Source organism: Pteronotus mesoamericanus, unplaced genomic scaffold (genome assembly GCF_021234165.1).
Source record: "Pteronotus mesoamericanus isolate MK-2021 breed Mesoamerican mustached bat unplaced genomic scaffold, CSHL_Meso_final contig_221, whole genome shotgun sequence".
NCBI lineage: Eukaryota > Metazoa > Chordata > Mammalia > Chiroptera > Mormoopidae > Pteronotus > Pteronotus mesoamericanus.
This window is the reverse complement of record NW_026555092.1, coordinates 4,532,455-4,549,280: the sequence shown is the minus strand read 5'-3', so window position 1 is coordinate 4,549,280 and position 16,826 is coordinate 4,532,455. Positions and strand designations below refer to the sequence as shown.

General features: G+C 41.7%; 1 protein-coding gene across 1 annotated transcript; it reads left to right on the top strand.

Moving 5' to 3' along the window:
* Nucleotides 1–7,799: 7,799 nt before the first annotated feature.
* On the top strand, nucleotides 7,800–12,434 carry RSRP1 (arginine and serine rich protein 1). Its single transcript, XM_054571749.1, has 5 exons — nucleotides 7,800–7,973; nucleotides 8,219–8,802; nucleotides 10,187–10,338; nucleotides 11,564–11,641; nucleotides 12,097–12,434. Exons 2-5 carry the CDS (start codon nucleotides 8,277–8,279, stop codon nucleotides 12,214–12,216), a joined length of 876 nt encoding a protein of 291 aa, XP_054427724.1. The 5' UTR covers nucleotides 7,800–7,973; nucleotides 8,219–8,276; the 3' UTR covers nucleotides 12,217–12,434.
* The last annotated feature ends 4,392 nt before the right edge of the window (nucleotides 12,435–16,826 follow it).

Below are 16,826 nucleotides of genomic sequence, written 5' to 3'. Positions count from 1 at the left end.
AAGGAGAGAAACGAACATCAGTGTGTGAAAGATAATATGGTTGCCTCTCACAGGTCTCCCCCTGGGGACCTGGCCCACAACCCAGGCATGTACCCTGACTGGGAATTGAACAAGTGACATTTCGATTTGCAGGCCAGTTCTCAATCCACTGAGCCACACCAGCCAAGGAAGAAGCTACTCTTGCCGGTGTCACCTATGCCCCTGCTGTTTCATGTGCCTTTAATCAAAATCTTTTCAGCAGAAGGTCAAGGAAAACTAAAGAGCAAATTTTCTTTACTAAATAAATTTATCCTCATGAGAAGGGATTCTGGAAGTTGTAAAAAGGAAGATAAAGCTGTTCATTTTGGGCAGTATTCCATCATTGTATCCTGCAGTGCACAAAAGGTGTTGAAACTAGAAAAGTTGGCCTTTGTGCTGCCTGTCACTACCAGAACCAATAAATAGAGAAAAGGATTGAATCTTTATGGGCACTTTATTCAGATGGCCAGTGATCTGAGAGGATGGTGGGTTATGTACCCTCAAAAAACCATCTTAATATCTCATCGCAGGCCGGCCTTTGTTATAAAGAGAAGAAAAGTGTAGACGGGGGTTTGGAATTCAGGGGTAAAGGTTAATCAGATACAAGTTGCAGCCCAGCAATTTTCCTAGGTCCCAGCAGTCCTTTACCTGTGTCCAGGCCTTTTTTTCTCTCCAGAGCACAAAGGCTCAGATATCTTCTTGATAGGTTGCAGTCCTCATAGGGCACAAAGGTTGAATTGCTCACAGGCCTCCTGGAGTCAGAGTAGGTTGGGTCATGCATTCCAGTTCCCGGAACAACAGCTTTCCATATGCATTAATCGCTAAGCCTATTAACTCTAAAAGCTAAAGAAATCTTTAACTCTGAGTTCCCCCATCAGTGTGACATTATGCTTTTTATACTATAATTGATAGTTTTAGGTGTCTGTTTAAGGAGAGCAAATGTTAAGGTTAAAAATCTTTTGAGCACTAGTTCCCTGAAGGGGAACAAAATTTTGCTTTTTGGGATATTGATTTTTAAGCTGGTTATTAAGAAAGAAACTTTGACCCTCCCTCCTTTCCTGCCTAAGAGATTCAGATGGAAAGACCAGCCTAATTTGAGTTGAGTATGGATGGGGGATGGGAGGGCACCTAGCAGGGGCTTGTTTATGAGATTGAAACAGGGTACAAAGCATGTTCTCCCACAGCTCATGGTTGGGGGAAGGGGAGAAGGGGATGATATGGCTTAAGATACTTTTCATAACAATGGCACCTTGGTAGCTCGTTTAATAGCTGTGTTAATAGCAGTGTTACCACCTGGGGCAAAGTGGGCATGACTTTAAGGGGTATCCTGATGTAGCCAGGGGAGGTGGCTCCCTTGGATCCCTGAGTCACTCTTACCCAGACTGGGGATGGCAGCTAAATAAATGTAAACAATACAGGAGAACTGGCAACTGTAGCTCATTGTGGGAGGAGTTGGAGATGAGGTCACACGGGAGGCTCCAGATCAAGGCTGGCGGGCCCTTTGGAGACTGGCCACGCCGCTGGGAAGGGCGTAGAACCATGAGGGAGGAATGATGTAGCAGCCATGTGAGAGGGAGAAGTAAACAAGCAACTATGTGGTTTGTAGTCAGGATCTGGCCATGCGTCCTGGTGTAGTAAGGAAGGAGACATAGTGCTACTCTGATCATGCCTGGTCTAGCTGACCCTGAAGACTCTCCCTTGCAAGATGCTGACCTGCTGCCTTGCAACCTGGACTCTGTCTGGACTCTCAGGACTTAGGTCTTTTCTGAACTTCCCCATAGGCCAGTGTACCTTGGCACATGCATTCCTGAACTATAACATGGAGGCTGGTGACAATGTACCTCAGATCCTGAAGGAGAGAGCTGCTGCATGAAGATGATTTGGGTACCTTCCGGAGAGACTGGAGAACTGTTTGTGCAGCCAGCTTAAGATAGGAACATGGGGAACGTTTGGAGTTTTTGGCTTATAGCCTTTTGGGAAACAAGGAAAGTGCTGGGTCTCATGGAAAAGGAGGGCTCCGAGCTTAAGTGCTCTGAGCCCTGCCCAAGGTTGGAATACTATAAATAAAGGCCTGTTCCTTCCAATACTGATTGTGGGTTATACTCCAAGGTGCCACATGAACAGGCCACCATCTGCTCAGTTACAAGATTACTCACTGTGTCTCATTATTTTTAGGTTGTCTAGCAAAAATGTACCTGCCATGCATGGTCCTCTCTTCTTCAGTGACCTGTAAATTGCATACTTCCTTTGAAAACTCAGACCCCTACCCCCCTTTTCTCCTTTGTCCAAAATGACACATATCTGCAATTTTACTTCTCTGTCTTTAGAGTTTTCATGATTATGTAAACTCCCCATGCACATTTATTAAAATTTGATTTTTTCTTGACTAGCTCTGGTAATTTATTAGCCCAGCTAGAGAAACTTAGAAGGTGGGAAGAAAAGTATTATTTTGTTTATACCTCACACCCCACATCCTGCAAGTATTCTCTTCACTCCAATCCAATTAAGTAAAGCTATGTACCATCTCAGTGTATCCAGTCATCTGAAAGGAAGATTCATATTTCTGACAAGCTAGGACCCCGCTGCTTGATAAGCAGATGTTCCCATGCACAGCTCACCACATTCTGCCCTACCTCTACCTGTCCAGGTTTATCTTACAAAATTCCCCACCACAAATTCTTTGTTGTAGCCAAGCTGGTTTATTTTATGTCCCCAAACTGTAGAATGGGTATTTATATCTCCAACATTTTGCTAAGACTGTTGTTCCTTTCCTTACCCCTCTTCCTGTCTTTGAAGACTTGAGAGTCTATTTCATTGGTTTATACAGTGAACACCAGCTGAGTGCCTAACATATGTAGTGCACTGTCAGGAATGCTAGGACACAATAAAAACAAGCCTGTCCTTTTGTAATTATATTCTAGCAGGAAAATGACACATTACAAAATGAATTTTTAATTAAAAATTTTAAATTTACTTGATTATAATTGTGATAAATTCTAAAATAAGGAGGCACAAGAAAATAGGATGACATTTACTGAGGGGAATGAACTGGTCTGGGGGATCAGAAATACTTTCTCTCCTACGTTGTTGCTACAACCTTCTTTGAAAGCAATATGGCAACATATTAAATCACACAGATCCTTTTCTTGCCGGTGGAAATGAAGTTCTTCCTTTTTTTAAAAGATTTTATTTATTTATTTATTTTTAGAGAGAGGGGAAGGGAGGGAGAGAAGGAGGGAAAGAAATGTCAGTTTGTGGTTCCCTCTCATATGCCCCTACTGGGGACTTGGCTCACAATCCAGGCATGTGCCCTGAGTGGGAATCAAACCAGCGACGCTTTGGTTCACAGGCTGGCACTCAATCCACTGAGCACACCAGCCAGGGCTGAAGTTCTTTCATAGAGTCACAAGGAAAACATTCCAGAGATCCAAGTGTGGGAGGTTTGTAGCATGGCAAGATTTGTTTGGGTGGAAATAGAAGGCTGCCCCCATCCCCTCCAGGTTCTCAATGTCTTATCTCCATCAGTCCTGCCATAAAAAAAAGTTCAGCCTCATCTTCATCAGGCCCAGGAATATGATCAGTATCCAGATATTTCTTTCCATTGGTTTAGACCATGTTTTCCTAGATGTGCTCCAGCTGGTGCTGTGCCTGGGCATATGTTATCCTGTGGCCCATGTAGCCTGCTATGGCTGCTAGGGCCTCATGGCTGCTATGGAGAGAATGTGGGAGCAAACTGGGAGAATGCATGTTGAGAGACAGAGAGAGACAGAGAGACAGAGAGAGAAGGAGAAGAGAAAGAAAGAGAAAGAGGGTCTTTGTCTTTGTTAGTCTCAGGTTATGTAATCTCAGGTTTGGGAAGGACCAGGTGCCCCTGCAAACCAATCAACTTCCCGATCTTTCCCAGCCTTGTGATCGTCCTCCCCCTAACCAATCCATTTCCAAGATCTTCCAGGATTCTGTGTCCTTTACCCAATGTGATCCTTTTCCTAGGCTAGACACTACCACTCATGGTCACCCTCTTAGTTCCTACTGCCCATGCCTCAAGGGGAAGGACTTCCCCATTCACCCTCTTGATTTCTACTGTGTATGGGCCCAGAAGAGGAGTTTCTCCTGCAATTTTTATTCCTCCCCAGGTAATGATCCTTCCTACCAATTTGAGGAGGACTGTTTCCCAGAGCAGACAATGTCCTGGGCAGTGTGTAAAGCTGTAACTTCCTAATGAAGCAAGCAAGCCCATTGTCTGATTCAGCCCCCCAGTTCATTATGATTAATAATGTCTGATTCCCTTTGTTTCCTTTTTTTTATTAATGTCTTGCTACCTAAGCTAACACTTTAACCCAGCAATTCCACTTTTGAGATTTTATCGTATAACAATAAAAGTACCAGTCTTGAAAGTGGCATGTGACTTTGGCTCCTAGCAAAGCTGCAAGTGTTATAAGGTATAATATCTGAGCCAGGCTGTCCAAGAGGTCAAATCTAAGCCAGTCTAGTATATTGAGATAAGAAAATGATGGCAATCCAATGTGTTATAAAGCACTATTCAAATGGGTAGACTTATAAAATGTTTGGTAGGGGAAAGAACTAATATATTTTTCTTAATTTACTCAACATAATCTAATACAATAAATACTCTATAAATATTTGTGGAAGAAGGAGGGGAGGAACAAGTTTAAGTATGTTTGGTACAGATAAAGAGATATACATTAAAACATAAAGCCTCGGGTGAGGCATTGCAGAACCTCTAAATGAATAGTGGCAGGGAGGAAAAAGGATATACTTGATCAGGCTGGCAAAATAAAATGGGAAAAAAATGAAAAAAGGAAAGTAAAATAAAAAATAGATATTAATGGAAGAGATAAGATCAACATTGCAGTTAGTCCAAATGGGTTGAATTTGCCTATCGAATGAAAAAAAAAACCTTTCATTTTGGGTGCAAAAACAGCTAGTGCTGTGCATATAAAACACAAAACAAAGTGAACATAGAAGAAAAAGGATCCTATTCACAATCCACAAATACCATTAACTGTATGTCAGAATGATGGGGGGACTCAAGAGTAAAGATTTTAGGCTTGGTTGAGAGGCCTAAGTGACTAATGCGGGTGGAAAGTTGAAGGAACTGGAATGCATGACCATGTGAATGCAGGAGGTGTGCTAGAGAGTCCACCTTTGTACCCCAGGGGGTCTGCAAGCCAAGGGGAGTATGGGAGGCATTGTATCCCTGGGAAGGAAGGCCCATGATGCAAATATTGTCGATCAACAAATAAAGGAGTTTCAGGAGAATCATCCTGGCTGTAACTCTTATCCAATTAACCTTTTTTCCAAACCCCTTACCTACCTTTTTATCTAATTGACATTTTTCCAAATCCCTTACGCGCCCTTTCTTCTCCTTATAAAAAGTCAGCTTGAAGTGAGGTGTTTAAGACACTGTTTTTGGGGGATACATAACCCGCCTTCTTCTCAGATCTCAGACCACCTGAATAAAATGCCCATAAAGATTCAATCCTTGTCTCTAATTATTGGTTCTAATAGTGACAGCCAGCATGAATGCCAACTTTTCCGGTTTCAGGAATACACCTAGCAAGACAAGTGTAAGATGTGTATGAAAAAAGATATAAAATTTTAGTGAATGTATTCGTTTCCTATTTTCAATAAAAAATTACCACAAACTTAGTGGCTTAAATCAACCCAAATTTAGTACCTTTACAGTTCTGTAAGTGAGAAGTCCTACTGGACTGAAATCAAGGTTGTCTGCAGGGCTGCCAGCAGGACTGCATTCCTCTTGGAGGTTGTAGAACTGAGATGTTTCCTTTGTGACTGTCAGCTGAGAGCCAGTTTTAGCTCCTCGAGGTCTCTCTCAGGTCTTTGTAAATGGCTTCCAACATTTCAGATTCAGTAGCAGGGCATGGAATTCTCCTGCTTTGAGTCTCTCCTGTGGTTAGACTGAGCATACTCAATCAGGATAACCTCTTCACAAGGTCCTTAATTCCAATCACTCTGTAAAATTCCTGTTGTAAGGTAACATATTCACAGGTTCTGGGAATTAGGGTGTGCACATCTTTGGGGGCTATTAATCTGCCAACCACCATGAAAGACATGAAAAAAATGGAAGTGGAGAAAAGTGTTACATTCTTGGATGGGAAGATGTACTATTATAAAAATGTCATTTTTGCCAAAATTAACCTACAGATTTTGTGCACGATGCTTTTGAGATAACTGAAATTGGATTTGAATCAGATGAGTGGATAGATGCACAGAGAAGATGGTGTTGTTTAGCAAAACAAAGGAACACTGGTTTCCTTTGTAGATTTTAACTCAGGTAAATTGCATGCATTCTAGAGACAAATACACTAGAATTCTACACAAGAGCAAAGGAATGTTCCCTGTTGTGTGTTCAATATTGTTTTAATAGGCAAGGAGTGTTCTTTTAAAAAAAATTATTTTTGATTTTTAGAGAAAGGGGAAGGGAGGGAGAAAGGAGAAGGGAGAGAGAAAGGGGAAGAGAGGGAGAAACATCGATGTATGAAAGAAATATATATCTGTTTCTTCTTGCAAGTCCCCAATTGGGGACTTGGCTTGCAATAGTCCAGGCATGTGCCCTGACTAGATTAGAACGGGTGACCTTTAGGTGACCACTGAGCCACACCAACCAGGGCTAAACTGCACGTTTTAAACTCGTTTTATTCTGTCTACTCAAAAGCTTTATTAGAACTTTCAGCAACAATTCCTGGTAGATGACCCTGTCTTCTCAGTTCATTTGTGATAGCACTTAGAAAAATGTTTCTAAAGAAACATTCCTCAGGTATTTCCACCAGGATGCTTCCTCAGAGATGTGAGTGCTACTGTGGGTGATCACAAGTGTGGATGCAGATTCCTTAAGTTTGGGAACGTGGGGTGAAGGGGAACAAGAGAAAAATGCATTTGTACCTCCCTCCAAAGAAAGAGGCTTTTGTAAAAATGCCACCCTTAATTTGCAAAACCACATAATGGACTCTCCTTACAGATGTGATTAGTTTACTTCAATGAAAAGTTATCTCAAGGCCATTGTCATGCGTTGTTAAAGACAAGTATGTTTGGAATGTATCCTATTTATAAATCCCTGGAAATAAAAGACATGGTTGTTTAACCCCCAACACCAAGCTCACTGTCCTTGGAATGACATCTCAGACGTCAATGTGACCCTCTTTTTAAAGGTCAAATATGGATGTCTGCATTCTGTCTCCACCTTTCTTACATTTACTAGACAAAACATGGAAATACAACTTTCCTAAATTAATGCTGAATTTTCAGGGATCCTGTGAGTCCCGGGGAAGGGCGCGGTCAGACAGCTTGGCGAGTCAGGACGCTGTTGTCCTCTCTCGTCGCCGGCCTGACAAACGTCAGGAGGAAGTGGCCCGGAAGGGTCTAGGAAAGCACCCCCCTAGTCTGAGCTGCCCAGAGGTGGAGACAACAACCCAGACAGAATCAGTTGGGTAGAGAGTCCCTGGGCCCGGTGTCCAGCGGCCCACACGGTCGCCTCATTCCCAGTTTCACCCAAGAAAACCAAACAGCCTCAGTACGCGAAGTACCCGGATGACGCTACACCGCCCCACCCCGCGGCACCCCGCTGCCGCCGCCGCCTCCTTGGCTAGGTCGCGTATTCGCGTCCTGGAGCCCATTGCGCAAGGTGGGGTGGGGCTGAGGGTGGGCAGAGATGGGGAGAAGGGCAGTGGTTGGGTGAGAAGTAAGCAACACCCACGCATCGGCGTCCCTGCGCATGCGCCGTACGTCAGCTTCTAGTACTTTCGACGCGTCAGTCCACTCCCTTCTCAGTTCGCGCCCGGACGTCGTAGGTGGAGAAGGTTAAGGCTTCTCTGTCTAGAGCAGTTGCGAAAATTCTCCTCTTCGTCCTTAGGTGTGGAAGGAAGGCGTTCGTTGGGCCTTTCTCTCTGTCCTAAGCGAAGTGCCGGTGGTTTTTGGTAAGTTTTCTGGTGATGAAGTCGGATTCACGGGAACCTCAGTGTGGGGGACAGGGGAAGTGGGGGGCCCTGCATGGCGCAGAAAGGGGGCTGCTGGCTTGACGACACGGCTGGTGTTTGGCGTCGAGAGGACCGGGAGTTGGCGAGTCTCGTTTCCTTGCTCGAGCTCCCCCTCCCCCACCACTCGCGGCCTTACTTCCGGGAATTCACTTCCTTCTTCCCAACCCCCTCCCGTTCATGTTTAGGAACCGAGTTTTCGAGAAGGATCCTGAAAGGCAAGGAAGCTTCCAAACGCAGGCCGAGATGTCCAGCTACGTGAACGGTATGTGGCCGGGCTCGCTGCCTGAGGAGTCTCCGTCAGCCTCGGGCCGTTCCAGCCGACTGTCCTCGGCGACCGGGAGCCGCTCGCCCAGAAGCTCGCGGTCGCGCTCCAGTGTCTCCAGTCGGTGGTCGTCCAGGAGCCGGAGCCGGCCCCGACGCAGGAGCAGGTCCAGGTCTCGATCCCGAAGACGCCACCAGAGGAAGTACAGGCGCTACTCTCGGTCTTACTCTCGGAGCCGGTCGCGATCCCTCAGCCGCCGCCGGTACCGGGAGAGGCACTACGGTTCCTCCAGGAGGTACTACCGGTCTCCGTCCCCCTCGCCAGACCGATCTCGTAGCCGGTCCCGCTCTCGGGGACGGTCATATTACCGAAGGGCCTACGCGGTCACACGGGGGCGACGCTACTATGGCTTTGGTCGCTCGGTGTACCCGGAGGAGCACAGGAGTTGGCGGGGGAGATCCAGGACGAGGTCGCGTAGCCCAACGCCCTTTCGCTTAAGTGAGAAAGGTGAGTCCAGACGTGCACAGATCGCTTCTCCCTGGGCGCCTTTCTGCAGGTGTGGCGACAGTAGTAGTAGGCTAGGGAGGCAAAGTTGCTGTGTAATTTAAAAGTTTTTTTCTTTGGCGTCTGAAATCTTAATAGTTTTGATGGAAGGAAGGAGGGGAGGACGACATTAGCAGGCTAACAGTTAAAACCACCCAGCAGTTGACACCCGATTTTTGAAAGGACCCTGTTCTTCCCCCTTGGGATAAGTTGCAGGTGTTAAGTGGCTCTGGATGGACAGTCTTTTCTCCTGGTGGCTGGCGTTTCTTAGTGGAACCCTGTAAACGTTAGTGACTTAGTTGTTTATCCTAAGTGTCTGCGAAGTTAATCATTGAGCGGGAAAATAGAATCAAAGCTTCCCTTTTTTTTTTTTTTTTTTTTAAACTGTAGGCCAGAGCTTAGTCACTTATGCCAGAAAGCCTAACCTAACCTTACTTACAGCTCATGAAAGGCAGATTCTGATTCTCATTTCTTGTGCGTATGTGCAAGGGTGTTTCACATTGCTTGTTGGCTTTTTAAGTAATCTTAAGGATATAGAGGAGGACTCCTGGGTCCCGGAAGGAGACTTGACTGTGGGTAATGAACGCGCATATAATACACAAATAATTTATAGAATTGTACACCTGAAAACGATGTAATTTTATTAACTTTCACCCCAAAAAATTCAGTTTAAAAAATTAAATAACAATATAAAGAACTCTTTTTTTATAAAATTAATACTGTATTACTGAGAAAATTAAATTTTGTTTCAGTATTTTAGAAAACAAACGATTTTCACCATAGGATCATGGACAGAATATTAGATAAAAAAACAAAACTCAAAGTCTGAAAATGGATATAGTAATGTATCAGTATTGGTTCATTGTGACAGTTGTACTGTATACAAAATTTCTTTTTAAATTTTATTTTTGGAGAGGAACATCCTTGTGTGGTTGCCTCTCGCGTGCCCCCTGCTGGGGACCTGGCCGGCAGCCCGGGCATGCGCCCTGACTGGGAATCAACCAGCCGCCCCTCTGGTTTTCAGGCTGGCATTCGGTCCACTGAGCCACAACAGCCAGGGCTAAAAAAATTTTTTTAACCAGTAATGTTCAGAATACACATTTGAAAAGAATGCAGAAACAGTATTTCAGGCTTTTGGTAAGGAAAACTTGAAAACTGTTGATTATTTAGGGGTGCTTATTTTTCTCAGCAAAAAAGAGTTTTTTCCCCCATGAATAAGGATATATTTTACACAAAATGTTAAACACATGTTGGTTAATAAATGCAAATCTTATTTTGTGATTCTGAGTCCTCCTTGGGAAATGCTGCAAGATTAAGAAATATTTTGTGTTTTGTTTTGTGTTTGTAGATCGTATGGAGCTGTTAGAAATAGCGAAAGCCAATGCAGCAAAAGCGTTAGGAACAACGAACTTTGAATTGCCCCCTAGTCTCAGAGTTGTTCCTGTATCTAAGGAAACAAACCATGAGACAGCTGTACCAAATAAAGGTGCAAAGTTTGGGGTAAGTATTCTAGGTATATCCATACACAGTTTTCAGAGAGCCACTTCCAGAAAGATCTGATTAGCATTTTTAATTGACTTACTTTAGACTACTTTTTAGAAAGTCTCGCTAAATATTATTGTTAAAATCAAAATAGCAGGTCTGACAATACTCAGTCTCTCCCATGAAGATGGGAGATTTATGAACTCTGTTTTTAGTTGACACAGTATTGCTTTCATGAATGTAGCTGGTATTTTGATTCTGTGTAGTTACCGAATTTTTCTTAGTCTCTAGAATATTTATCTGTAGTTTTCATTTGCAGCATTATGTTCCCAGAAATTCTGTACTCAACATACAGTATAGTTTATCTGCTTTATTTCTGTCTTATAGAAATCATGAATGTGGTCTCCAGACATTGCTGAAGAAAATCTGTTGGTAATTGATACATGGGCATAAGCATCAGAGGTTTAACTAATTTGAAGTTTATGTTCACACACTGAAAGCTTAGTTTTTGTTGGTAGATCCATGTGCATGCTAGAATTTGGGATAGGTGCTGTTTGGATAAGATACAGAAGAACATTTTTAAACTAAAGTACACTTTGTAATGTTGGGGCATCTGTGATATACATGTCCCTTTTGTAATACATGCAATTTATTCCAGATGTTTTGAGAGATTGCAGAAGAGGCCTGCTCACTTGCAGATAAGTTTATAATTCTCCAGAAATGTGCAGGATGTACATTGGCAAATTGCCCTTGCTTTTTAAGTTACGTTGAAACCCAAAGTATAAAATCCGTAGCTTTAAAGGTTTAAGGAAGCTATGAGTTGATAGGCTTAGTTAAAACAAGAGAGATGTTACCCAGATGAACTTATCATTCGGACTCAGCTATGGGTATGCCCGTATTAGTGCTAGACAAATAACGTCTTAGTTGTTTCTTCAAATGATGAGGTGCTACAGTATTTCTTTAAAACTAGGTATTTTCTGGTTATTGACTCTACTTTGGCAGTTATTTGAACTTGGGAATAAAAGTGTGCTCTATGGGGACGTGTGTCTTCATCAGTCACATTTAATGCATCGCTTTTGTTAAGGGGGAAACAACTACAGTGTTTAGACTGTTGATTGTATGATTAGATCCCACTTGTTTTATCTTTACAACTAAATTTATATATAGTTGGGTTGCTTTGTATACAGTACTGTAAATCAAAGGTTTTGTTTTGTTTTTTAATATATTTCCTTTTCTTGTCTAGCTGTCGGAAAAGCTAACAGAAGACGGAACTAAAAATGCCAGTGAAAAGTCTTCGCAGCAAAAAAGCAGTAGCTCTAATGTACGTATGTCTAAGCCCTGGCCACTCCAAAATTGGACTTAGAACATCTAATCCATTATGTGGGCTTTTATTTTTGTTGGAAGGCTCATTGTTCTGTTTTCAGTGATGATTGAGACCTGTTAAACGACTTCATAGCACTGATCTTTCATATTTTTGTGCTACTTCTACAAGTGACCAAATTAATAGGCTCCTTTAATCTCCACATTCTGTTTGAATGTTTTAACATTTTTTTCAACACCTCACCATTGTAATATGCCCTGCATATGTCTGATTTTACCCGACACAATTTCTTGGCCTAGCAGTTGGAGTTGGGCTACAAATAAGGTGCACACTTGGCATTTGGTTGGTGTGTCTCAATTTTCAACCTTAAATGGAATTATTTTATTATAAACAGATATTTTAAGTATGTACTATGTAAATGTCTGGGAAGCTGACTCTTAAATTTGTTCTCACAGAATTTTGTAGCAAAGCCAATGCTTCAGAAATCAGCTAAAGCTACTGCTGAAGAGACCTCTTCAGGATCCCCAAAAACACAGCAGAAAAAAAGTCCATATGAATTATGGAAACCTGTTTGAAAAAAGAAGACTGATGGGCTCAGGTGGCCTGAAATGCACTTTATTGCAAGTTTGTTTTGTATAGCATTATATCATTCCTGTGAGCAATTTAGTGGTAATTGTTAACATTTTAGGTTTCTCTTGCAGATAAGAGAGCACAAATGGACCAGAGGGTTACATACAGGTGGGAGTCTTGTATATATACTTGTAAATGTTTTGTGTAATATCGATTGGTTAAACAAATTTATAAGGAACAGTAAATTTTGTTATATATATTAATAAACTTCTTGTTTTTACTATTTGTCTCATTTTATTGTACATATATTACATGATGGGTCTTTATTTAATGAAGAATAAGGAGGTATCTCTTGTTTAACACTTTGCTAATCACAGATCCAGATCCATGAATTGTGACAGCATAGGGCTCAGTTGACCTTACCTGGGAGTTTCTGAGAAGCAAATCTCACCTCCCCACAGAGACCTGAATTAGAACCTGAATCTTAACAATATTCCCGGTTGATGTGATAACTCAAATCTTACAGAACCGCTAGCATAGTGTATTATCCTGGAAGTTACACTATGAGCTTCAGGGCTGGAAACTCAGGCTCAGGTTGAAATGGAAGTCCCTTACTGAGGTAGAAAATCTGAGGTTATATTAAATTCGTCAGTTAGAAATTCTTTAATGCTGTAGTTGCAAAGGAAGTGGGCAGTTTAAAAATGGATGATTACAACAAAGATTTAGGAACTTGATAAAAATAGATCGGTTATAGACATTTGTGTAGTGACTTAAGACATTTTTAAACTTCTAGTGTTAACTTGATTTACTAGGTCAAATGTTTGAATTGACCAGGAGATGCCAACCAGCTTAATGACTTTATTGTGCCTATATGCTGGGGCAAAGGAACAAAACATACCCACAGAAATTAAGGGTGAAGAGGCTGAAGTTAGGTAGAAGCTGGTTTACAAAAAGATGAACTCTGGCTGGTGTGGCCCAGAGGACTGAGCACCAGCCTCCCTTAGTTGTTCTGGGTTCCTGGTTGGAGGTGAGCAAAAGACAACCCATTGATGTTTCTCTACCTCTGTTTTTCCCTTCCACTGTCTCTAAAAATAGAATCTTAACAAGATGATGAGCCCTTGCTGGTGTGGCTTGGTTGATGGGAACATTGTCCTGTCCTTGAAGGCTGAGGGTTCACTACCTGGTTGGCACATAACCTGGGTTGTGGGTTCAGTCCCTGGCTGGGCACTTGTGGGAGGCAAATTGTTTATCTCTAAAATCCGTGAACATTTAGGAAAAATGAGAAAGGTCCTTCAGCAGGGGTGTCAAACCTATGGGTGGCATGCAGCCCGGGATGGCTGTGAATGTGGTCCAACAAAATCTTTAAAATGTGAGATACCTTTTAATTATGCGTCACAATGAATTTAATGTGTGGCCCAAGACAACACTTGCAGTGTGGCTCCGACACCAAAAGGTTGGACACCTCTGCGAGTGGGACTTAACTGAAGTTCTCCATTTTACCTGCCCTCTTCAATAAAGTAGCCAATAACCATGTGATTACTTGACATTTAAATCTACTAGTCACTTGTGTTCATTAGTTATATGTAGCTAGAGGTTAGTGCAGGTATTTTTGTCAGAATATTATGTTGATCCAATGAAATTTATTTTTTAAAAAGGATTTTATTTGAGAGGGAAAGTGAGAAAGAGAGATACATGGATCAGTTGCCTCTTGCATGCCCCCAAGTGGGGACCTGGCTGGCAACCCAGATTTGTGCCCTGAGAATTGAAATAGCAACCTTTCAGTTAGCAGGCTGGTGCTCAATCTGCTGAGTTCCCTGTCAGGGCAACAGTGAAATTTATGTCCACAATGAGTTGCATATATACATTCCTGGACATACTATTGCTGTCATGATGATTTATATGGCTTTGGTAACATTTTCATCCCTTAAGCCAGCAGGACTGGGTTTGAACAAGGAATTTCCTGGTTGGGGGTGTGCAAGAGACAACCCATTGATATTTACCTCTCTTTCTGCCTTCCACTCTCTAAAAATATTAAATTGTAAAAAAAAATTAAAAGATGAGCCATTGCCAGCATGAGTCAGTTGGGCATCGTCCTGCAAAGCAAAACGTTGCTGGTTCGATTCTTGGTCAGGGCACATGGCTAGGTTGCAGGTTTAGTCCCTGGATGGGGTGTGATCCATGTGCCCTCATTTTCTCCCTCCCTTCCCTTCCAAATAAAGTTTATGTGGGCCCTGACTGGTGTGGCTCAGTGGATTCAGTGCTGTGCCTGGGGTGTGGGCCAGGTTCCCAGTTGGGGGAAAAGCAACAACTGATGTTTCCCTTGCACATCAATGCTTCTCTCCCTCACTTTCCCTTCCCCCTCTGAAAAGAGTAAGATCTTTAAAGTTTACATGGTTAGGTTCATTTTTAAGGAGACATGAGACTACTACTATTGGTAGACTGGCCTGGTTACAACAGTCAGACAAAACACAAGGTTTGATTGGTGTTAAGATTATTAACTGAAAACATGGTTAATCTGAGCATCCTGTTAGTATTGGTTTGGCTAGAGAGTCTGTTTAGTGTTTTTGGTAAGAGACATTTTTTAATTTTCACCAGTAACTTTATTCATTTGGATATTTTGAGTAGGTTGGTTATCTCCTGCGTGGTATAATGTTGATCTCAGTGTCTCCATTTGATCTCTACCAACTTGTGACTGGTCTTTCCAACCATGGAGCATCATCCAGTGAGAAATCTCCAGCATGAAACTTTGTAAGCCTCTTTTGATACCTTCAATCAGTCACAGCACCTTCTTTATACACTGCACAAATCTTTTTTTTAGCATTTCAGTAGCGTTTTTAACTTTCTTGAAATAATAAAGCATAACAGGTCCACAAATGCTGCTTATTTTTTTCTATCTTCGATGTTAAAATGGCCACACAAAAATTCACCAATTTTGATTTTTTTTAATGCACACTGATATGACAGCTGTCACAACACAATTTAGCAAAATTGTTTTGAAGTTAGAAAACTGTTAATAGAGCCATCTTACAGGAAAAAAAAAACTTTTTGGCCAATGCTATATTTACCCAAGTCGTCATCTTCAGAGTACAACTGTAATCCTCAAATGATACTGATACCTGTTTTTTTGGTCCAAGTTGAAGTGGCTGTTGGGAGTGCTTTTCTCCTCTGGGGAAATCCTATTTTATTAAACCCAGGTCAGTACGATCTATGAAACCTACTCCTATTATTAATCTTTTCCTCTCTTCCTTTCTTTTCCCTTGTACAAAGCCCTTTTCTTTCTTTTTTCTTTTTTTTAAAATGGAAGGAGTCTTCATTCAAAAGATTCACAATTTTGAAATAACGGCATTCCACATGCATTCGTCATTTAAGCCTGTCAATTAAAGCTAAACTCTAACGCCTGAATTCTATCATTCCCATGGTAGGGTTTGTTTTTTTTTGTTTCAATATTATCGTGTTAGTTCACACAATTTTGGAAGGATGGCAGGCTTCTGCCTCAGTACAAAGGTGTTCAGGGCACATCTCTGGGTTGTTGGCCTGGTCCCCATTTGCAGACTTGCGAGAGGAATGCTATTGATGTCTCTCACACATTGATGTTTCTCAGTCTTTTTTCCCTCCTTTCTCCTCCCTCTAAAAGTAAATAAAATTTAAAAAAAAAATCAGAAAAGAAAGTGCTGGAGGACAAAACTATGGCAGTGTGTGTTTTTTTCCCCTTGGTAAGATTGGGCAGCATGTGTTACTCATCTCAAGTTATTTAAAATATAGTAAGTCAAAGTACCACAGCTATTTCCATTCCTCAGAGGCAATCCTTGTCAAGTAGTATGATGTACATTCTGGATTGTTTTCTATGTCCATACAAACGTCTTTTTATATGGCTATATTATGAACATCTTTTTCTTGTCAGTACAGTGACAACAAGTCTTCAACATCGTTAGTTTCTGCGACTTTGAGCAAAACAACATAAAATGAAAGCATCTTACTATACTAATTGTTGTAAACAGTAAAGTTCCTGTGGTTTATTAATGTTATAAAAATGACGATTATAAGATCAACTCCAGCTATATGTCTCATTTTCGAATTCTATATAAACATATATGCAGAATTCAAAACTGCTTTCTTTTTTGGTGTTAATAAACACTGAAAGCAGTATCTTGAGAAAAGCATCTACGAAAAAATGAGTTCCATGAGCTTTCTTGAATTTAATTTTGTAAGTACTGTACCTCAAATTATTTTGTTTTTCTTTACGTTACCGTTTACATTTTATACCTATATATCTTTTTATTTGGGGGCTTTTTCATTTCTACATCTAATTAGTGGTTATTAGTGCAGAACAAGATACATTTCCATATATTCCTTTTGTATCCAGCACCGTACTTTACTAATGTAAGCACTGTTACTCATCCTGGAACAGTTCCTCTGTTGGACTCGGAAGAGGAAAGAAAATGGACGTGATTGCACTGTAGCAGTTTATAACGTTGATGCGGGAAATAGAAAATGAACAAAGAGAAACGTCTTACGCTATTAAGAAAATTGAAATGGTGCCATACGACAGTTCTAAGGGCCTACGTGAGACCAAGCAGTCAGGCTGGAACTGCCTCGAAGAAAGTGACACTGACGC